The sequence below is a fragment of the Arvicola amphibius genome, chromosome 1 (genome assembly GCF_903992535.2).
Source record: "Arvicola amphibius chromosome 1, mArvAmp1.2, whole genome shotgun sequence".
Classification (NCBI taxonomy): Eukaryota; Metazoa; Chordata; class Mammalia; order Rodentia; family Cricetidae; genus Arvicola; species Arvicola amphibius.
Window position 1 is genome coordinate 63,652,280 of NC_052047.1, and position 22,826 is coordinate 63,675,105.

The 22,826-nt window shown below is 52.4% G+C and overlaps 2 protein-coding genes across 2 annotated transcripts in view; one reads left to right on the forward strand and one right to left on the reverse strand.

Annotated features, from left to right (window-relative positions):
* The window catches only part of Sorcs2 (sortilin related VPS10 domain containing receptor 2), a 375,316-nt gene that overhangs the window by 180,387 nt on the left and 172,103 nt on the right, over nucleotides 1-22,826 (forward strand).
* Psapl1 (prosaposin like 1) lies at nucleotides 299-1,873 on the reverse strand. The gene is given in 3 exon segments (XM_038340637.1): nucleotides 299-357; nucleotides 360-489; nucleotides 491-1,873. Coding segments are annotated over 3 exon segments (1,572 nt in total).

Genomic DNA, 22,826 nt, shown 5'->3' on the forward strand with positions numbered 1-22,826 from the left:
CCATCAGCACCACAGCAGGGCAGGAGAAGGCGGCTTACAGGGGCAGAGGCAAGGACTTCCTGTTTTATGGCGGGGGGTGACCGTGATGAGGCCAGACACAGAAAGGTGAAGCTGTCCAGCATCAGGAGAGCACGGCTTTGAATGTCAGGTCCACTCAGCCCCGACTACCTCCCCAGAACTCCAGTTTTCATCTATGACATGGGGTGGGGGTAGCACCCACCTCATAGGGTCCCCTTGAGAGGGTAGAAGCCTGCAGGAGGGATCAGCCTTGGCAGGCTTTGGGTTCTGGTGGCCGCAGTCATGGCTGCTCTTTGACTCCGGAAGCTGGCTTTTTCCACACAAGACGCTGGCAGTGTCCACGGCGTTGCACATTTCAGCAGCCTCTGGACTCTTGCACCAAAAGCTGGGGCCTATGACACACTGATCCGTGCCTAGAAGTGGGACCTTGGGGCTGTGGCAGGCCCCCATCTTCTTGCAGAGGTCCGTGGGGGTCCATCATAAACCTGAGGCTCTCTATGAGCACAGGTTCGTATTCGGCTACGAAGCGGTTGCACTGCAGCACGTAGGGCAGCGGCAGGATGCGGCAACCACCTTTGAAGGCATTCAGGATGTCCCGCTTGGTGCTCTTGCGATCCAGATTCTGGGAAGATACGCCCAGTATCCTTTTGCATCCCTGGCAGAAGCTGCCCTGGTTTTCTTCATCCACCAGCAGGGATGGTGTGGTTGCCTCAGCCCTGGAAATGGACCTGGCCTGCCTTCTGTTGTTACACAGCCGGATGGTCTCACATACTTTCTCTGGAGTGACCTGGTCACAAGCTTGTACCAAGTTGGGGCTGTAGGTCTCCACCAGGGTGATGCACTGCTGGACCAGAGATTCGGGCATTATGGAACATACTCTTTCCAGAGCGTGGGTGATGAGGGCTTCTGTGCTGTTGGTCATGAGCCATTTGTCCATCTCCTGAATCACATTCAAGCACACATCACAGGTCAGGCCCAACTGCATCTGCATCTCATTCTTCCTCGGCAGTTCCATCTCCAGAGAGGGGACTCCATTCACAGTGGCCATTTGAGCCAGCCTGTGGGCAGGCTCTCTCTGCTCCTCACAGAACCCTCCCTTCCTGCAGACCTCCTGTGGGTGGAGAATCTGCAGCATTTTCTTAGTGGGGACAAATTGCTGGCGGATATAGTTCTTGCAGAGGGCAACCAGGCCAGGCCCCAGGGATTCACACTGATCCTGGACAGCTACCTCTGCTGAGGTCAAGTTAGACTCTAGAGAACCCTGGAGCCGGGAGATCAGCTGGATACAATCTTGACATACAGGACTCTCAAGCATCTGTGATGGGTGGAAGCTGAGGGCCCCGTTGGACAAGAATGGAGCCATCACCTCCGTTGCATCCTCTTGTGTCAGCGGGCTCTCTGAGGTGGCAGTGGCTAGGTACCTCTGTAGTGGCTCACAGAGGGTGAGCGCAGTACATACCGGAGCCAGGGCACTCCCTGCGGTTCCACTGAGCATGCCCAGAACAGCTGTGCTATGGTTGCCCACCATTGTCTTGCACTTAGCTGAAGATTCCGGGCTCGGAAGCCACTCACATGTCTTCATTACCGATGCCAAAATGTCAGACTCTGTAGCATCTGGGTTCATCCCGTTACCAGCAGCGGCTGCCACATCCTGGCATATACTGCAGGGCAGGGTCCTGACTGTGGGCTTGCTCCAGACAGCACTCTGGCAGAACCTCAGAGCCTGGCACTTCGCAGCTGCCTGCAGATCCTGACACCATACCTCAGAGCCCTTGGCACACTCCTGGGGGCCCGAGATGGGGCTGGCCTTGGTGGCCCCCAGGAGACCAGACAAGAGAATCAGAGTACACAGCATAATGCCTGTGGTTCCACTGGCTGCAGCCTCCGCTTGGTTGTGGCTTTAAAACTAGCTCTCCTGCCTGGCCTGCTCAGCAAGGGTCCCGCCTCCTGCTCCTCCCCAGCCTGAGTCAGCGCACCACCTGCATGGGTGCTGGCCCCAGCCTCTCTGGCTTCTGCCTCTTGGCCTTTCCACCTTCAGGGAACATCTCTCTCTCTTCCCGAGTGATCGCTATTTTCAAAGTCTAGCTTCTTTGGGAATGAAGTTTCTTTCTGTTCTGTGTTACAACAGGGCTGCAATTCTAGACTGAATTCCTAGAGTGACTTATTTCAAACTGGGCCTCACAGTCGTGTGCCAGCCATAGGTTTTTTCCCCAGGGCTCGCTGTTCAGGGGCTGAGTGGACTGTTGACCCCACAGTGCCTGTGTGAAGGCTGCTGGCATGCAGAGCCTTTCATTCTGGAGACTTCTATGGAAGGCCGAGCGTGGGCTGGTCCCTAGCAGATGCGCATGATGTTTGCTGAGGTTCACATGTACAAAAGGGTTTTGTTTCACTGTTAGGTCATTTGTTATCCTCCGCAATTTTGGAAATAGGCATTAGGCAAGCACATTGGCACCAGGCAAACACACAGGTGGCCAGAACCTCTTCCTGTTGATTCTGTGGAGCATTCTGGAGCCAGACTCACCTGTTATGATTGACATGTAGCTCATCACTCCCATAGGAGTGGGCAGATCAGGGACCCTGAGGGCGCCATGAAAGCCCCACATGCCTTAGTAGCGTGAGTCCCACACGTGGGTATTCCTGGGGCTCTGAGTGCCTAGAGGAATTCACTTCCTAGCTATGTGGGGCTGGTATCCCAGCTGCCTTTGCAACAGCTTTGCAAAGAATGCAGATGGTGCCTCCTGTTGCCCTCCTTCTAGGAGGCTGGGCTGCAGAGAATAGGGCATGAGGTTTGCTGGACCCTTTAAATGCCTGCCAAGGACTCCGCTTCCTTTGGGCCAGGGGAAGGAATAGGCTTGATGAAGTGGCGAGGCTGGGCTCTCTTAGCTGCAGGGCCACCAGGGCCAGTTGGGTGAGCTGTACACAGAGGTGGGGCTGAAGACAAGGGGCTCTTATCTAGATCTGACTGGGCTGGCCCGGCTGACTCACCCGACATCACCTTACCTGGGTGCTGTTTACGGAACACCCACTCACTTTGTTTTCGGGGCTCAGGCATGTTTTCAACCCTACAATCAACTCTGTTTGCCAAACGCGTGCCCTGCCATTTGACTCAGTTTTGATGCCAACTCCCCAGAGTCCATCCAGACCCTGCCATCAGTCCTCTCCACCTACATCTATAATATCATGGTTCCTATGGCCCTCTAAAGTTCAGGGCCTCTTAGGAAGACCCCCAGAATGCAGGCAGGATATATGTTAGCACTGACCAGTTTACCCCCCAGGACCCAACTTAGCAATCACTAGGGGAAGGGTGCCAAGAGCAAGAGATGGGTAGCACATGGAACCTCTGGGCCTATCTGGGAGTGTCAACCTCCAGCCCATCTGTGGGTTATGCCTGAGCACTGCCCTTTCCCAGAGTCGTGGGTAAGGGATAGCTGAAAGCCCCAGTACTACAGGCTCTCTGGTGGGCGGCACTGCCCGGAAGCTGCCAAGGATACCAGCCCAAATCACCTTACCAGCATAAGTTCAAGTGTGGCCAAGGAGCTGTTCAGAACACACTCTAGGCTTAGGGCCTCTGTTGTATTTCGTTTTGATACTGTATCTAATTTAGAAGGCAGTTGCAGAAGTCTTCCCAGTTCCAGAAGTATTCCCAGGGATACTGATAACATTTATTCTCTCTGCATCATTTTGTTTTCTTCTTATCCATCCAACCATTTCTCTACCAATCCATCCATCTATCCACCTGTCTTATTCGTTATACATCCGTCTGTCCATCTATCCATTTGTCTACCTAGTTATCTGTTCATCTGTTGTCCACCCACACCATTTTCATCTATCCACCTACACATACATTCATACATACATACATTCATATATGTTGTCCACCCATTCATTCATCTATCCAGTTATCTGTCTGTCCACTCATTTGTCCATCCATTTATCTATCCACCTCTCCATGAATCCATCTATCCAGTTTTCTATCTACCTGTCCATCTACTTGTCCATTCATATATTCTCCCACCTACGTACACATTTTCCTTCATCCATCCATCCATCCATCCATCCATCCAACTATGTATCTGTTTGTCCATCCAGTTATCCATCCATTCATCATCTGTATATTTGTCTATCCATATGACCATCCAGTTTTCTGTATATCTTTCTATCCACCCATCCAGCTTTCCATCCATCCATCCATCCATCCATCCATCCATCCATCCCATATTTCATCTACTATCCATATATCTGACTTTCAATATGCATAAATATTTACATGCAGTGTGTCACAACTGCTGTGGGTGGCTGTGGGTGAAGGCATTGTGTCTCTTTGCCCATTTCTTCCATGTGTCATTCCTAAGAATGAGGGCATTCTCTCCCATAACCACAGTGCACTTATCGAAACCGAGAGCTGCAGTGTTGATCCAGCGTTATCCACCCTACACCCAGGCCAAGCTTTCCAGGTGCCAGAGGTGCCCTGTTCTGAGAGCTTATCTCCCAGGCCTGATACACTCACTGCACACATTACTTTGCTCACGTCTGCCTAGAGTCTTGATAGGCAGGCCTTGTCTCTGTCACACTAGGGCATAGGCTGGTTATAGTGCCCACGCCCTTCATTGGTGATACTTCATGATTGGTCCAGCTGGGTCCTATAGTGGCAACCTTCTTTTCTGCCCTTGGTCCTCTCAGGTCATTAGACCCATAGGCACTTGAAACGGGTGTTTTACTGTACAAGAAAAGCTTTCTCCTCTCTCCTTGTCCCCTTCAGCTCTCTTCATATTTCTTTATTCCTTAAAAGAAAAACCCATAGCTGCTGATTTTATTTTTACTGTTCTTAAATCTGATTCACTGTGATTTTTTTGAACTATCGTTTGTGAGTCTTAATCCACAGCCATTGCTGGTTGCTCTCAATAGCCAAATGGCTCCCGTTTTGACCTGTGGGGCTCATGGAGCTGTATTATGACTCTTCCAGTTGCCCTCACCGTTTCTTGAGCCCCTCATATCCAGCAACAGTACCATCCCAGGCTCAGTTTGTTCTTTCCTTAGCCAGCCCAGGATTCAGCTTTCCCTCCAAGGAAAGTGTTTAGAAATCCTATCGGGAAGCTAGTTGAGCCTGCTGTGCCACTGTCATTTCCAGACCCTCGTTGATACAAACCGATACTCTAATTATTGATGAGGAAAAAGGGTGAAGGTGGAGGGAAGGATGTGTGTCTATGAAACCATAGACACATGCTGATAAAGTACTAAGTGTTCACCTGTGTGCACTAGCCATCCATCCATCCATCCACCCACCCACCCTACCCACCCACCCACCCACCCATCCACCCATCCATCCATCCATCCATCATCCATCCATCCATCCATCCATCCACCCATCCATTCACCCATCCACCCACCCACCCACCCACACCCACACACACACTCAACCACTCATGTGTCCACCCACCTATCTACTCTCCTTCCTATTTATCCATCCATCATCCATCCATCCATATCCACCCATCCACATGCACCCATTTTTGTGAGCCCATTTGCTCATAGGCATACTTCGTTGCAGCACCGCACAATCCAACTGCCCTCTTTTCAATGTTTGGACCTTCCTTGCCTAACAGTGAGAAGCCTAGCTCTTATTATCCATAATGTATCATTCACTCTCATTTTCAAATCCAAAATACATTTTAAAAAATAGTTTCGGAAACACTAGCCCACTCCATTGTGAAAAGCAAACTTTACTGACTACATTTCTGTCACTATTAACAGTGGACTTTATTCTGCTGAAGAGGAATTTATACAGAGCAAAGGGAACACATCTTAAGTGGGCAGGTCAGTGTCAGCCAACGCATGTGTTTCTTTAAATCATGCCCCGACCAGGATGCACAGCCCTTGCTTAAGCCCCTTTCCAGTTGTTCAGCGTCCCTCATTGTTTCCTACCATGGTCTCATTTCCACGGCTATGATCATGCATGTAAACTTACTACTGTGTTCTTCCGGCCACATTATAAGATCTGTCTGTGCTGCCTTTACAGCTGTCTGCAGTGAACCTTGCAAGGTCAAGCCAATAACGTGTTCCTGCAGTAGTCTGTGTATCCACATGGGCTGACATTGCTGACTTCTGGGTGGGCTTTCTGGTCCCCTGGCACTCTGAGCATTCTTGGTGTCATGATGTGGGCAATGCAAGTTTCTATAGGGTGTGTGCCAAGGCTCCTCTCTGTTGAGTGCCAACCCTTCTGAGCTGCTCTGAAGTGTCTGCACCTGCTGCCACCACCCAGCACCACTAGTGCCCATCTCTCTTTGTGGCTCTGAATTCAGCCCTTTAGAGATGAGCAAATGCTTGCATATCCCCCCACCCCCCTGCACTTTAATGGACGATTGTTGTTGAGGGTTTTAGAAACACTACTTGCTCCCACAACTCTTAAAACAACGTTTGCTGTGTGTTTCCAAGTACATACTGGTCCGGTCTGCTCATGGTGGCATGTAGGCAGGTGACGGGGGGCATGTGGTGATGAATCCCTGACCCGGAAGCTGGGACAGAGGAAGCAAAAGGGGACTGGGCGGCCTCACCCCCATGGGAGGATTGCCGGGGAGAGATTGGAACTCTATTGTCACTTGGTGAGTAAAGAGCACCCTAGGAGAGGCTAAGCCGGGTGTGACTGCCTATGTGGCAAGACAGCCCAGCTCTCATGCTGTTGCCTGTGCGTTACCCATCCCCTCACCAGCTTAGTGTCGTCTCCATCAACCTCCACGCGGAAGGCAAAGAGGGACAGGAGCCATGTCGCTTGCTCCCTCCTTCCCACCCTTCTCTGGAGGTAGAAGATGATGCCATGGCTTATCTATCTTCTTCTGGAATATGGGTACCAGACCACGTTGTCCTCCACTCCTCCACCTCAGCCACTCTGCTCCCTCATCCCTCACTTCTGTCCTTCCTGGGTCTTCCTGGTGACACTCCTGTCCCCTCCCCAGGACTCACCCTTTGCTGTCTAGCCAGGGATGGACCGAGAATTCACCAGTCACCCCTTTCACACAATATTCCCCAGGTGCTCGTGAGCCACAGCTCGAGTGGGAGGAGGATGGAGGAAGTGTGGGCAACACCCTTGGACACAGAGCATTGATGAGCAAACACAAAAGGACCTTCCCTACTAAAGCAGGGTGAAAGCGGGGACGTGGCAGGAAGCCATGTGGGGTCAACGGTAGAAGGGGTTCCCTAGAGAAAGTCTTTAAGAGGGCCACATCAATGGCGTAGTAAGGGCATTGGCCGTTTGGCGAGGGGATGGGGGGGGTGCTGTTCACTTGAAGCAGTAAGGAGGGGACAGACGGACTGGCTGATCATTAAGCTGTTGATCTGACCCAGAGGAGTCAAGAGCAAGAGGTGAGATTCTTTTTTTTTTTTTTTTTTTGGTTTTTTGAGACAGGGTTTCCCTGTAGTTTCTAGAGCCTGTCCTGGAGCTAGCTCTTGTAGACCAGGCTGGCCTCGAACTCAGAGATCCGCCTGCCTCTGCCTCCTGAGTGCTGGGATTAAAGGCGTGCGCCACCACCTCCCGGCAAGAGGTGAGATTCTTTAGGGGGTCTCTGGGAAGGGAGTATCAGGTAGGAATCATGCCTAAGACCATTGTCTGGTTCCTCTGGGAGTGCCCATCCGTGGACAAGCCTGTGGTTGGGGTGAGGTGAGGTGGGGAAGGACAAGGAACCTGAGGGTGGGATTGGGTGAGCAAAAGACAGGCTAGAGCAGAGGGACTCTGGCTGTGGGGGCCTCTAGTGAGCAAGTCAGTTGAGGTCTCATCTCTGCCCACCCCAAACAGAGCTGGTCCTGTGGATCCACAGAGCCCCATTACCTACCTACCAACTCAAAGATAGTCAGCATGTAGGGTCCTTGTCCCTCCCCCATAGGTTCTTTGACTCCTGAGGGATAGAAGGTGAGAAGCAAGCTGGGAGGCCAAGCTGGTTCTGCTAAGTCGCTCGTGAGTACAGTGGAGGACAGGCCTCTTTACTTCTGAAGTCTTGCTGTACTCCAGCTCAGACCCCTCCTCTGGGACCACCAGGCTAAGAGGTCAGATGTGAGGTCTTAGATTCTGCCCCTCCCATTGCTTTACAACCACAGAGCAGAGGCTGGAGCCCACCAGCCAAAGCCTTGTACCCCTGGCTCCCTCAGGGGCTTCTGGGCCAGGAGCAGGAATGGAAGGTACAGAAGGTTCTGAGGCTGCCTGGCTGGTGACAGTGGCCTGAGGCCAAGTATGGTCTGGTTAAGAATAAACCAACTTATCCTCCAGGTTCTAAGGCCAGAGTCAGAGCTGCCTCTCAAGGATCAGGGGGAGCTCTGCAGATGCTGGCTGAATCTGTAGCCGGGTGCCCCGTCTTTGCACCTGTCAAAAGCTGGCTTTCCTCTTTATCCCCATGTTTGTTTTCTCCTCTCATAAAGGCCCAGTAATGATTAGAGTCCCAGTGGAGAATAGCTCAACTAAGTTCTTCAGTGAAGACCTGAGGTTAGCTGCCAGGGGTTACACTTCAGCATACTTTGGGGACTCCGAGGGGGCATACATCAACCAGGTATGTCCTGGTCTCTGGTGTCCCTTGACCCTAATCTTTCACTATAGCTTAGATTACTCCTGGTTCCAGGAAGCCTGGGGGCAAGGCAGTGCAGTAGAAAACTTGTTTAGAGTCCAATAAGTTGCTGAGCCCCTGGGATCACAATGCTTGGGTGTTTATGAACCTCTCTGTTGCTTGCAGGATATCCTGGGCATTTGGTTCTGTGGCTCCATAGGCTGCACAATCCCCCAAAGCCAGGACTCAGGCAGATGAGACCCCAGGCTTGAGCCTTTGTTACTGGTGACCTGTGAGCCAGACAGACCCTGCAAGTCCAGGAGCCCATCATGGCTGTTAAAATATAGCCATTGTCACAGGTCCCGAGACTTAGGACCTGGGGACTCTGTGGTCCCATGGTGGCTGGAACCCAAATCCTTTTGTAATTCTCTCTCTCTCTCTCTCTCTCTCTCTCTCTCTCTCTCTCTCTCTCTCTCTCTCTCTCTCCTCCCTCCTTACTTCCTTACCTCCCTTCCTCCCTCCCTTCCTCTCTCCTTCTCTCTCCTTTCCTCTGTCTTTACTTCTATGTGGCTGGGACAAGCCTAGCTCCCCAACACTGGCTAACTATCTTTGTGTGCTGTCTTTCTTGGAGCACTAGCAACATGTCAGCAGACTCCTCCAGTGTTTCCCAGACCCCCTCTGTGCTGCTCCAGATCTCAGATCTGAGGAGCCTCCTGGCCCACCCTGCTCTTGAGCACTGGTAGGAGGCAATGGAAAGTCCTCACTCAGGATAAGTAGGTCAGCACATCTCAGGTGGACGAGGAGCTGGACCAGTGGGCAGGGTCCCTCTTCCCATGTGGGAAGAAGGAAAGCAGTAGGCCTTAGAGCATCCTGATGCTGGGCCTAGTGGATTATAATTGTTCTCATGTGTGCATTCAGCAGTTATTTATTGGGCATCTATTCTGCACTGAGTGCTATTCTGGGTGCTGTAGATACTGGAGCTAACTAGATAGACGGCAACCCAAGCTCCTGGGACTTACACTCCAAGGGAGGGAGTGGAAATTGAGCAACGAACACAGTAAGCATGGTAGTGGAGAACGGGGCGGGGAGGCAAAAGAAACCCTACAAGTTGGAAGGGGACTGGGAGAACCAAGAGCATGTGGTCATGTATGGCCTTGGTGACATGGCAGTACTTGTGTGAGGATCTAGAGAAGGCGTGGGAGAAAGCCAGGAGGGAGTGTGATTGTGTACTAAGCAGAAAGGTTGGCATGTACCAAGGTCCTGAGGTAGGTGGTACAGGAATGGCAAGGAAGCAGAAGTCTGGGACAGAGTGAGTGGGGGAGGGAGTGGGAGGAACCAGAATTAGAAGAACGACATAGTAAGGATTCTGGCTTGAGGGAAGTAGGGGACCACTGCAGGGGTTCCGGCAGAGCAGTGACATGACCTGACAGGACCCTTGTGGGGACCAGCCTGAGGCAAGGGTGGCAGTTAGGAGAGCCAGTAAGCAGGAGTTAGAGGCAGTAGGGCCCTAGGGGTGGCGTGGGCATGGGTGGTGACCTTGAATTCCAAATCTGCTGGCGGATGGATTTTCTGGTTGTTGCTTTAAATTTGGGACAGGAGAGAAAGCATTTGAGGCAGCCCATTTGGCCTGAGCTGTGGAGAAAACTGGCACGAGGAGGGGCTTAGGCAGGCGCACCTGTCCTGGGTGTGTCATTGCGTCACCAAGGGAGAGAGCGAGTGCCTGCCCAGGGTGAGGTGTGGAGGAAGATGGGGAACACAGGGAATGGGGCCACACCGTGGGCAGCGGGAAGGAAGGATGGGCAGGCACAGGCTTACACCATGGGGTAGCTGTCCCTCCCCATGAGGGACATGCGGGGGAGCACACTGGACTAGGAAGAGGGGACAGGGGACAAACATAATGGACAACAACCTGTGGTACATCAACAGGAATGTGAACCCTCCTCCCAGGAGTTAGGCCTCAGCAGGGAGCTGGCTCCAGAAACAAGGGTGGGATCCCTGTCTCTGGTGGCAGTTGAGGTCTGGGGTTGGGCTGTTCAGGTTGGTGATGGGAACTGGATGAGGGGAGCCAGGGATGGCTGGGAGCCCTGAAGACATATTAGGTGTAATCTAGAGGGGTGAGGGAGTGGAGTGCACGGCTTGGTCTAGTCAGTTAGAGATCTGTGAGTAGCCATGGTTGGGCACCCTGGCCTTGCTATAGATGCCAGATGGGAGGCAGGAGTGAGGGAGGCAGTGGTGGGCAGTTGGAAACAGGGAGCCTTTTCTCCCAGAACGTCGTGACCTCTGCCAGTTCCACAGGTGCCTTGCTTACACACGCCTTCCTCACGTGTCTCAAATGCCCTCTAATCAGGGTCACACCTTGATGTGCTGGAGTGTTAATTCCCTGGGAAGCACTGTGCTCTGGGTGGGCTGGATGGGTCATTTGAACTTCCACCCTGGCCTGGGGCAGGACAGAGGTGAGACTGGCTGGCCAGGTACTGGGAGCACACTCCTAGGCCAAGTGCCAATGCCTACCTCCCACCTCTTTCCTTCTTGTCTTTCTCCTTTGCCTGCTGTCTGCCCTTCCCTCCTTGCCTCTCTCTCTTCCTCAGTTCTTCTCTCTTCTTTCTTCCTCCCCTGTGGTTTTAAGTGCTTGGTTATATTTTCCTTACAGTCAGTGAGAGAGGGTGGCTTGTTGAGGAAGGAGGAGTGGAGGGTAGAGGCAGAGAAAGGCAGGCAAGGCACAGCTGAAAGACCCCTGAGTATCCAAATTGTTGAGTAAGGCTGGCCTGCCGTGGGGGCTACACTGATCCCAGCCTCCCACCAGGCCCTGTCCCCAAGTGAATGTTCTTCCTTCCTAAGAGCTTGTGCCTTCTTCTGGGTCTGCTGAGGCAAAGTACATATGGCACAGCTACCGCAGTAGAAGGAAGCTTGTCTCTTCATTCTCAGACCGCATCTTTGATCTAGGTGACTTTGTGCTTTCTCCATCCCCTAGGCTGCCATAGGGATCCAACAAAACTCAGCATACAGAGGGCCCTGAAGAGATCCCAGCATCCCTGGGGTAGGGTCTCAGTCCCACCTTCACCCAGCTGCCACCAGCTCTGATCACACAGCTCCATCCTCATGCTAGGACATGCCTGTGCAAGCAATCCTTTGGTGGGACCTTGTGCCTGGGGCTGCAGGGATTGCGAAGGAAGATCTGCTTCAGCTTTGGGAGCATCCCTGATGCTCCGTGTTCTGCTGTGGATGCAGCCATGCAGAGCTCTGCCACTACCCTTCCAGGGTCTCCTCTGCATCCAGACTCCCCTGCATGCTGTCTCTGAGGGAGGGTGTGTGACTAATTCCCTGTGGCCCCTCCCTTTGAGGTGGCGTAGGGAAGAAATGATGCGGTGAGCCAGACTGAGGTGGGCATGACTCTGTTGGCCATGGCCGTCTTCTTTTCAAGATCCTTCTCTGGCTGCCACAGCAGACACTAACAACTCCAGCCCATCCTCCTGCCCACAGGCCTGGGAGGGTCTACCTGAAACAGGCATCTGCTGAGGTCACCAAAGGAGGCCTCAAGATGGTTCACACAGGCTGAGAGGCAGGTACCTGTCCTAGCCCAGGATGAGGCTGAAGCACTGTGGGCAGAGCTGGTGGCAGCTCGGTGAAGGTCTGACTGAGACTCAGGAAGACTACCCCAGGGATGCTGGGTGTTGGGAGCTGTGACCCCCCCCCCCCCAGATCCTGAATTTCTGGTAAACAACTTGTAATGCTTGTAGCTGCTCTGAGCATGCCTCAGTAGTTCCTGATGGCAGGGGAGTGGTTTCTGGTGGGTTTGGCTGGGGCGTGGCTATCAGTTGAGGATCCCTATATGGGCTGCCCCTGGACACAGTGAGAGGGGCATTCTTGTTTCAAGGATAACCCGTGGAGCTGTCTGTGTGTCTTTGTGTATTTCAATCTCCAGCCCCTCGCCTGGTTCACGAACTGTACGGTAGCACATAGAGCGGAGACGGGCGTGGTGCGCTACAGCTGGGATCCTTTGTTTGCCAAGTTGCCTTGGATCTCTATGGCAGTCTAGGGGATGGAGAAAATGTCCAGTTCTGCTGGAGGTTGGCTTAATGGATAATCAGATGACCTCAGGCTCAGGACCAAGGAGACAAATCCTGATCCTAAGGGCTCTCAATCATATTCTCCTTCCTTCGTCCAACAGGACCCAGAAGAGCAAGGACATTCTCCAAGGGCACTAGGGAGCCTCTGGGAATGGCACAGGTGTGCTGACCTGACGTGCAGGGCTTAGCTGGGAGGTGGAGTCAGGCTGGGGAGGACACACCCTGGGCACAGAGGTGAGGGAGCGTTCTTCATTGGCTGTAGGTGGCTGGGCCATCTCTGTCCCTGAGTAGACTCTATCTAAATGCTCTCTTCACATGTACCCCTCATCGGCAAAGTCCCCTGAAAGCCCCCAAACAAGTTTGGGAGCAGAAGGCACCCCTCTGAGGAGGGATCTCCAGCATAGATGTGACAGTCGTCATTGTGAGGAGAGCTGTCACCTTGTGGACCCTGGGAAACAGTGTGGGTGTTCCTCCTGAGGGAGGAGGGGTTGTTGCTACCATATCCAAGACCTGTCCATCACAGGCAAATGATAGGGCTTCTCCCCAACCCCGGTCTCCCCTGACAAGCTAGAGTCTGATTTTGAGTCACAGCAATATTCACGGGTGGGATACCTGAGTTGGGACAGAAGGCACCCCGGCTCTAAATCCAGCTAATCTGCTTTCAGATCTTGAACTCCTATCCACTAGGCACCCCAGTTTCTACCCCTATAGCCATGACTTGGGATAATGTGCCCAGAGAGGCCACAGCATAACGAATGTCTGCATAGGGTCTGCCTGCAGGAACTTAGTAACAGGAAGCTTCCAAGAGCCCCTCCCTGCTTTCTGCAACAACCACAGGACAGAGTCATACACCTGGCCCATCAGGCCACGAATGCATCTGTGGGACCTAGGAGGGAGACTGTCCCAGCTCAGAGATCAATAATTGCAGTCAGATGAGTATATGGGGGACTTGGGTAAGCTCTGCTGCTCCCTCCACCTGGGGCCAATAGAACCTTATAGAAAAGCCAGGAACATTCCATTCCCTCTGATGCTTCCCAGGAGGTCTTTTTGTTTTGGAAGACTGGCATGGGCGTCTGGAACAGCTGAACAGCCCTTGGGGGAGGGTGCAGAACAGAGGCTTTTGTCTGGGAACTCCTTTCTGAGGCCCCCATAAAGACTGACAGAGGGATGGTGTCAGGCAGGGCAGAACACTTGCCTTTCTGGGGTTTGATGTCACCAGGCTCCAGCTCATGGGACACAACCCCACTGTGGTTCATCCTCCTCTTTATCCATCATTTTGACAAGCTGCACATAGCATAAACCTTGTGCTAACTCATCACCCTTTCTTGGGAATCACTCAGCTCTGGATGAGCCGCAGGCACTGTCTGTGTTGACCCATTTCACAGACAGAAAAGCCCATTCATACGTTGGAAGCATGGCCTTGGAAACACGAATGTCCCAGTGTCAGCGTCTTCAGTCTCAGGGACCACCTGAAGTGGGCTGGGGATGGGAACCAGCTCTTGTAGGCTGCTGATTGGAGATGGGGAGGGTACAGCTGTGCCAGCAAAATCCTGCAATTAGGAAGAGATTCAACATCCGTGGAGCGGTGATGGAGCTCCACCTCTCCCAGGTCAGACAGATGTGCGTGTCCTGCACATGTGTTGTAGATTCCTGAGAAACACCACGGGGCCAGCTGTGTCTACTCCACCCATTACACTGTTACTAGCTCTCTACCCAGGTACCGGTATTCTGCCGCCTCTGAGGCCTGTGTCTCGAGTGTTCAGACTGCCCCCTGCTGCTTAGGCTGTGTGTTCCTCTTACAGTCTGATTTAGGACCTGCTCACAGGTGGCTCCATAACTTCCTTTCTGAGGAACCCTGTGCTCCACACCCCAGCTTTCTGCTGTTGCGGTCAGGTCAGCCCCAGGCTGAACGTCCTGGTGCATGGGAGCCAGTGAGGGGTGGCATCTCAGGAGCCTTCTTCCTGCGGCATCCGAGCTCCACATGGGCTTCCTAGTCCGAGTTCCGGGCTGCCTGGTCACCTTCCTGGAGCACCAGGAAGATTTTTCTTCTCCTTTCCTTCCTTTTTACTTCCTCTCTCTCTTCTCTCCCTGCTATTCAGAAACTCAGGACAAGAGGATACAGTTAACCTCCTATTTGCAAGATGAACTAAGGTCAGCTGCCAGGTCTTTATTCTCTGTCTCTGCCTAAGAGGCAGGTCTTTCCCCTCCTTTACCTGTCCCCTCTTCTTGGTGGCAGTGGCCAGTGTTCATGTGAGCATGCATGTGGCTTAGGAAGGGATGTGGTCATGACGACTGGTATACCCCGAGGTCCATGAGCTCAAAGGTGTCTATACTGAACTCAAACAAGCGGTGAGTGGTTCACTATGTCACATGCTCCCACCACGATGCATTCACTAAACCCCTTGAGAGGCCTAGAAATGATGCCTGGATTGTGGACCAAACGTTAGCCACACAACCCTTTCTCTCCACAAGCTGCTCATTCCAGGCATTTCTTACAGAGACCCAGAGCCAACGGTCACAACAAGGAAAAGAGACAGCTGCAGTTAGGTTGCTTCTAACCCAGTCCATGACTCGCTTGCCCTATGGTGGTCAGACCTCAAGCTCAGCCACTATGAAGCCGGAATGGATGACACTCACCCAGCCCCAGCACTGGGGGCGTGCACAACCCTGGCTCCAAGGGCACCCAGAGACTAAAACTCGGTTTTATTGGGACCCATCCTAGTGGTGGCCAGTGTACCCTTGGGAGTACACATCTGAGGTCCAGACATGAGGGTGTTATCCCCTTCCCGGTCTCTGAAAGGCTCCCAGCACCCCACGACATTTCCCCTATTGGCCATCATGACTCTGCTGTGCTCCACTATATGGAGAGACACTTAGGGCTCTTGGTTTCCTCTGCCCATTCACAGTTCCGGGCCTCCAGTGGCATCCAGTGCCATGGCAGGAGTTGTGGGCTTGTTGGACTTTCATGTGCAGAGCTGAGTGCCCTGGGACTTGGAAGTTCAGATCTGGGAAGCAACGCGCCGCCCTCCCTCATCCTCCCCATTACATGGCATCCGTTTTCCATGGTCACCCAACAAGCTGGTTGCATTTTCACACATGCTGCGTTGACCCTGCTATGAACTTGCAGCGGCCTTCCAACACCTCCAACAGCATGTTTAACACACATGGCTAAGCCTGAGCTTTGAATCTTTCATGTGGCAGGCTAGCAAAGGCACCTCATTGTCATCAAGGGCTTTGATCTTCCCCCTCCCTCCTCCAGGCTGGAGGGATCAGAAATGCCCAGGCTGAAGGCACATCTCAAGTATTCCAGAACCTTCTTCAAGATGCCCTGCCAGAAATGTCAAAGGAAATTAGCAAGAACTGATGTCAGGCTCAAGGAAGCAACATTCAATCAGTGGCACCATTCTCTCCCCAAATTGAATTATTCATCATTTCCCGCTCTTAATAAATAATTACTGCCTCGAGTTTGCCCTCCCTTTGAGAGGGTCTTGCTTCTTATCAGAATGTGAAAGGGGCTAAGGAGGAGTCCCCGGAGGGAGGAGCAGGAGGCCACAGACACCTCCCCCATGACCAGCTCCCTTATCCAGGTCCACCACCCTCCCCTCCTAGTGACCAAACATACGTCTATCTGACTTCCAGCTGCCAGCCTGGACATTAAGGTTCTTCTCTGTACGATGGCTGCAGATGCTACCTGATTAGCAAGGGAAGTGTTGAATGATGACAATCACTATTCCAGGAACTCAGGGACCGCCATGACGCACCTAAGTAGGAATGGGGACAGGGTGAAATGGAAGAGGAAGTGGGATTCTAGTGTCATAGCATACCAAAGGGTCCTATCAGTGACCTCGTTGGGGATGCTGTAGCGATGCCTATCCTCTGTCCCCATGGCTGGTGGTTATCCTCCAAGGGTGCAGCCCTGACCCTTATTCAGGCCTCTGAGTCTGTGTCATGACCCTGTCTATAGGACCCAGGAGCACTCTGGTAGCTTCAGCATCAAGCCCCATGTCCTGTATCACAGTCCATGTATTCTGGCCACTCTACTCACACCTCTGACAACAGAGAGAACCCTAGGAATGTTGCTCTGCCTGCCTCAGCTTTCCTGTCTCTTGTGGGAGTTAGACACGACTGGAATCTGATGGGCTCCCCAACAGACCCACCTGTCCAGGTACATGGCTCTGGGGAATAAAAGTGAGCCTTCTAGAAAGGGCAGAGCACAAGCTCAGGAAGAGACATCAGGACACCCATGGGGAACATTTGAAACTGGCTATGGGCTCCACACACTCTAGACTGCAGTAACTGGGAGATGCGAAGACATGGTATGACTTCTCTCCTTGCTGTGATAAGATACCTAACAAGAAACAACACGAGGATGAGAGGGTTTATTTTACACTACAGTCCGAGGGTACGGTCCAAAGTTCTGATGGCAGGAGTGGGAGTCCTGTCTCCTGGTGTCAGCAGTCAAGAGACAGGAGATGAGCTCTGGGTGTCAGCCCACATTCAGGGTGGGTCCGCTCTCCTCAGTTAACCCTCTGACCACACACCCAGACACCTCAGAAACCTGTCTCCTAGGTGACAATCCAATCAGGCTGTCAATGTGGAACAGTCATGACAGGCAGGGAGCTCACAGAACAGCCAATGGGGAGCCTACATACATCCCAGCTCCTTACCCAGACATAGGGTCAAGATTCTTTGGCCTCTGCAGAATGGGTAGAAGGTTATTGTACACTAAAGTCTGACTTCAGTGACTGAGTGCGGGGATAACAGTGCCAGTCTTTATCCCATGTTCTTGCTGGTTGGCAGTGTCTAGGAACTCAGACAGAGATATGGCCATCCTCGGCACACTCTGGCATCCTGCCTTCCTGTGCACCATTTAGGTCCCTCCAGCCCACATGCCTGGTCTTGTTGCCACCTCAGAGTTCTCCAAGGGCAGGCCCATTTCTCATGGGTTCTGTGGACTCTCCAGTGTCAGATCTGGCACTGAGGGGAGTTTGGTGGATAAAGGCCCTTGCTGATGCCAGTGTCTGTCTGGGACAGCTGTTGGGTGAATTGGAGGACTGCATGTAGCGGGCACCCTCTGAGTCTAGCTGCCAGTCACCGTCCCCATGACAACCCCTCAGAGAGGTCCCGAGCAAATGAGCTATATTCCAGGACCACGGTCTCTTCCTATAGAGAACGGGCAGAAGGCAAGCATCATTGCCTAAAGATGAGGATTTCAAGTGGCTGAATGTGGGGCTGAGAGTTGGCCTTTGGTCTGTTATTCTTGCAGGACAGCAGCGGGGCAGTGACCCAACGAACATTTGGGGAAACTAAGTCACTGGTAGTATATCATCCAGGACTTAAAGACAGAAGCCAGGCCTTAGCCAAGAAAGCTGGCCTCCAGACTCAGTCTTGACATCATGGCCGAGTGTCTTTCTGAAGAAAGACTGTGGAATCATGGACTCTGAAGCTCTGACCCCTGTGTGATGGGCCACACAGCCTGGTTTTTCAAAGGAAATAGGCTCGTGTGAGGGTCTGAGTTTTGAACTTGGGGTGTATGCTGATGTTGACTGTGTGATAAGGGGGCAGTTATTTGACTTCTAGAGCTCAAATCACATATTGTGAGCATGAATTGGCAGAAGAGATTCCCTCACACTGTAGGTGCTTCATCTGTGAGGTGTGTGTGTGTGTGTGTGTGTGTGTGTGTGTGTGTGTGAGATCTCTGGGGTGGGGCAGTATGTGTGATCTCTGGGGTGGGGCAGGGTTTCAGGGAGGAGCTCAATGGAGGTGAGTTTATGTCTTATCCTAGCTGGAACTGTATAAGCTGGAGACTGGCAAAGCAATTTGCTGTTTGACTTTGGGGGATAAGACCAGTGATTTGTGCTTATTGAATTTAGAAATGGTGAGAAGGAAAGTTTGGCAGATCTGGGGAGATGCTGTCATTCTCATTTGCTGCCCTGGAGCATTGCTGTGTGCATACAAATGGCCTGATTAATGTTTCGGTGGGGGCCTCATGCTCACCAGCCTTGCCCGTGCTGCACCAGGGCCTGGGAACAGGCAGGAGGAACCCTCCAGCAGGCATCCCCAGTCCAGGCCCTGAATAGGGCCATATCCGAGTGTCTAGTGTGCTGAACCTGCATTAACTCATTCATCAGCCATGCACACAAGTTTCTACACTGGACCACAGTGAATTGGGGATGCCACAGTGAACTGGATACGTTTGTACAATCTGGAACTTTCCAGACTAGAGAGCAAGAAGGATGCAAACACCTTCACTGTCAAGTGACATCAGAATACTGTAAGCTGACCCGTCTTCATGGAAAAGTCAACATGGGTGGGAAAATTGGAGAAGGCTCTGTGGGTAGGTAAGGTGGCAATTTTAATGACAATCTATGGAATGTTCACTAGGAAGGAATGTACCATGTTGTTGAAGATACAACCAAAACTCTTATGTCCTGAGGGGCTGGGTTATTCAGGAAAATGGGCACACCAGTTGGTTGGGGGCAGAGTCTTGAGAACCTCACTAACAAGGGGGGCCTGAGTGTTAGTTCAAGCCGTTGGAGGGTTTGGGGCAGAGGGGTCATGCAGGAGGATTGGTAGTTCAGCAGTGCGATAGATTGGTTGATTAGTGGGTTATTGTGGAGTGAGGGACAGGACTTGTGGGAGTGTCACTTCCTTAGGAGTATCCAAAACGGTACTCTGATCGTCTTCTCTGGGGTTGGTGAGAGGTTAAAAAAATAAGCAAAAGCAGAGAGAGAGAGGGGGGGGGGGGCAGACACACAGAGAGAGGCTGGTCAGTAAGCGAGGCTGGGATACAGAAGCTGGGGTCAACAGTGGTCCAGCTATGGATGTGTGTAGCCCAGCCTCATCTGGAACCTCACTTCTAGCCGAGGGCCGGGCACATAATGATCAGTGCTCCAGGTCAGAGTCCCAACCGTGCCACTCACTCCCTACAGAAACAGCGAAAAAGGCTCACAGTACCGGGCTTGGGGACCAGGGAAGTGACCGTCATTAGCGTCTCACTGTGTGTCAGGCCTGTGTGACCCCAACTATGGTCTGAGGCCTGACACATGGGTGTTTGTGCGTCAGAGCAAGGCTGGAAGCAGATGTTGGCGCTCCTCCGACTCAGAGCCCTTCCATCAGCACGGTGTCAGCGTTTACCCTCCCAGCTCAGTCTCTGCTCACCCAACACTTGTCTCTTTTTAACGCAGCAGAATGATACCAATTTCTGTTCTCTTCACAGTGTGGTGCTGGTGGCATTTTGGCTCCCCCAGGATATCGGGGGAAAGGTGTGACATCTCCCCAGGCACCAGCACACAGACTTCCCTCTGCCATTATAACGAGGGGATGGCAGCATCTTTGGGGAACTCAGAGCTAGAGTTTCTCATTTCCGCTGATTTTAATGTTGCTGCCCTCCCAGGGGCCTTGTGCTCGAGATGAACAGGCATTTTCGAGTCTGTGTCTTGCTCTCTCATAAACACACATCCTCACTGTAGAACATATAGCAAACACTGAAGGGGAAAGTTTACCCACAACCCCACGCACCGAGGGTAATATAACTCACTCCTTGCAGCAGCCGCGCACTTGAAATGACATGACAGGCTCTCTGCAGACCTGGTGGGTACCAGTCACATGGAAGCATGGTTCTCAGCTGCTCAAACTGCTAAGTCCCCAGCTGTGTCCTCAGGCCATGACTCAGGAAGGCCACCGGGGCTCTAGCCAGTCTCAGATAAGGACTCTGAAGAACAAAAAGATCAATGCTGTCCAACTCCAGAACCCTCTCTGGAGAGCCCTTTAGAACTGTCTGCCTGGATGGGAATGCCATGGCTGCCTGGACCAGAGTCTCCCATGACCCGAACTCGGGACCCAGCACTATCCTCTGGGGACAGAGTAGCAGCTTGTGATATCAACTGCTGAAGTAGAGGCTTCACCCCACATTCTCTTAAGTCCCTTGCAGCTGTGGCACTGGCAGCCTGCCCCGTGCCTTCCACCATGCAGGTGTCTGTGCTATAGGGCCACAGATTCCCCTAGCACTGCAGGGGGAACAACGGTAACGTCAAGTGACTCTTTCCCAGAGTTGGCCCAAGTCCCTGGCTTTAGGAGCCAGGTCTGTGCCCCTAAGCTTGCAGATTCCCTCGCTGTGTGAACACACAGCTGTACTTACCACACCGCCTGCCCTAACATCTGTGTCCATCATGTGTTCAGGTCCTCAGTCCCCCTCAGCACTGCCTCTGCCCATAGGCGACATCTCAAGCCAGTGTTTTATGGTGACTGGATTGCAGAAAGCTGAGGCTGTTTTCTGACAGCCCCGGGGTTGAATCTGAATGTTGCACCTCACCTTTGCAATGATATTTGCAATGATATGAAACTGAGCCTGTCTTTGTTGGAATCCTTGCTCTTCCACTGAGTTGCTGTGTGACCTGGGACAAGTCAGTTTACTTCTCTGAACTGCAATGTACTCATTTATAAGACGGGAAATCGCCAGCACTCCCTCGAAGAGTTGTGAAGGTATATTTGAGTGTTGTCTATAAGTGAAAAGGGTGGAATCTGATGGTGGGTGTGTCTTAGGATTTCTATGGCTGTGAATAGACACCATGACCACAACAATTTTCATAAAAGAAAATGTTTGATTAAGCCAGGCTTACAGTTTCAGAGGTTTAGACCATTATTGTCCTGGCAGGAAGCACGGCAACATGCAGGCTGACATGGTGCTGGAGGAAGAGCTGAAGGTCTACATTTTAATCCACAGGCAACAGGAAGTGAACTGTCCCCCACTCTGGTCATAGCTTGAGCATATGAGACCTCAAAGCCTGCACCCACAGAGACACACTTCTTCCAACAAGACCACACCTACTCCAACAAGGCCACACCTCCTAATAATTCCACTCTCTATGGGCCAAGCATTAAAACACATGAGCCTATGGGAGTCAGACCCATTCAAACCACCACAGGGTGTTATGTGATGGTGGCAATAATGGTGGTGATAACGGTTATACTGATGATGAAGTGATGATGGTGATGGTGGTGGTGGTGGTGGTGGTGGTGGTGGTGTTGGTGGTGGTGGTGGTGGTGGTGGTGATGGTGGTGGTGGTGGTGGTGGTGGTGGTGGTGGTGGTGGTGGTGGTGATGGTGGTGGTGGTGGTGGTGGTGGTGGTGGTGGTGGTGGTGGTGGTGATGGTGGTAGTGGTGTTGGTGGTGGTGGTGGTGTTGGTGGTGGTGGTGGTGGTGGTGGTGGTGATGGTGGTGGTGGTGGTGGTGGTGGTGGTGAAAGGGATGCTGGTGATGAAAAGGATGATGATGTTAGCAATGAAGACCTTGGTGATGGTGAGGCCATGATGCTGATGGTGTTCATAATGCAGGTCAAAGCCAGGGTCTGGATGACAGGCCGAGAGCTCAGGAGTGAATCTCACAGCGATGGTTCTCCCCATGCTCCCTGCTGTGAGAGCCCCCAGGGATTATCCTGAATCTGAGCTGAGGGTGCAGGAGAGTGGGAGGTGATGCCTCAGACCCACCAAACAAGTCCCTTTCAGGATTCAGGCCCCTCCTGCTCTCAAAGCACCTACATTCCATTGCACTCTTCCAGCCCCAAGGCTGGTGAGTCAGGCACACTTCTTCCCAATCCTGCTGTGCACTGCATCCAGTTTGAGAAGGCTTAGGCCTACCTGGTGATTCTGACAGTGTCAGGTCACAGGTCCGTTTGCCAGTACCCCAGGTGATCACAGTCTCCACAAGGCTTGTGATTCCTGCAAAAACACTCCTTCTCCCCACGGGGGCTGCCTGCCGATGGAGCCTTCTCCCTACCCCATCTCTTTCAGCGAGGGTTCAGGGCCTCTGTGCTTCCCAGTTGCCACCTTTTCAATCAAGCCTTAACGTTGCTTGGACTCCACTGGTGAATTCACGATGCCCACTGTTGTCCTTTCTCCGCTGAGCTTAAAATGGTGATTGTGGTTGATCTGAAGTAGGCTGGATAAGCTGGGACATCCAGGAGGGAATGTGGCGTGAAGTCCATTGCTTCCTTTCAGGAGACTTTCTGCCTTGAACTAGAGTTTGTAGAGCATTGTATACCAAGCCTGCAGCACCCGTTAGTGAATGGGAAGAGGCATGCCCATTCGGTGCTGTGGATGGAGACCCAGGATCCCATGTGCAAGACAGGTGGTCCTCACTGCTGCCGATCCTGCCTGCTCACCATGGCCGTGCCCTTTCTCGTGTGTGCTGCTTGGAGCTGTCACTGTGCGGGGTT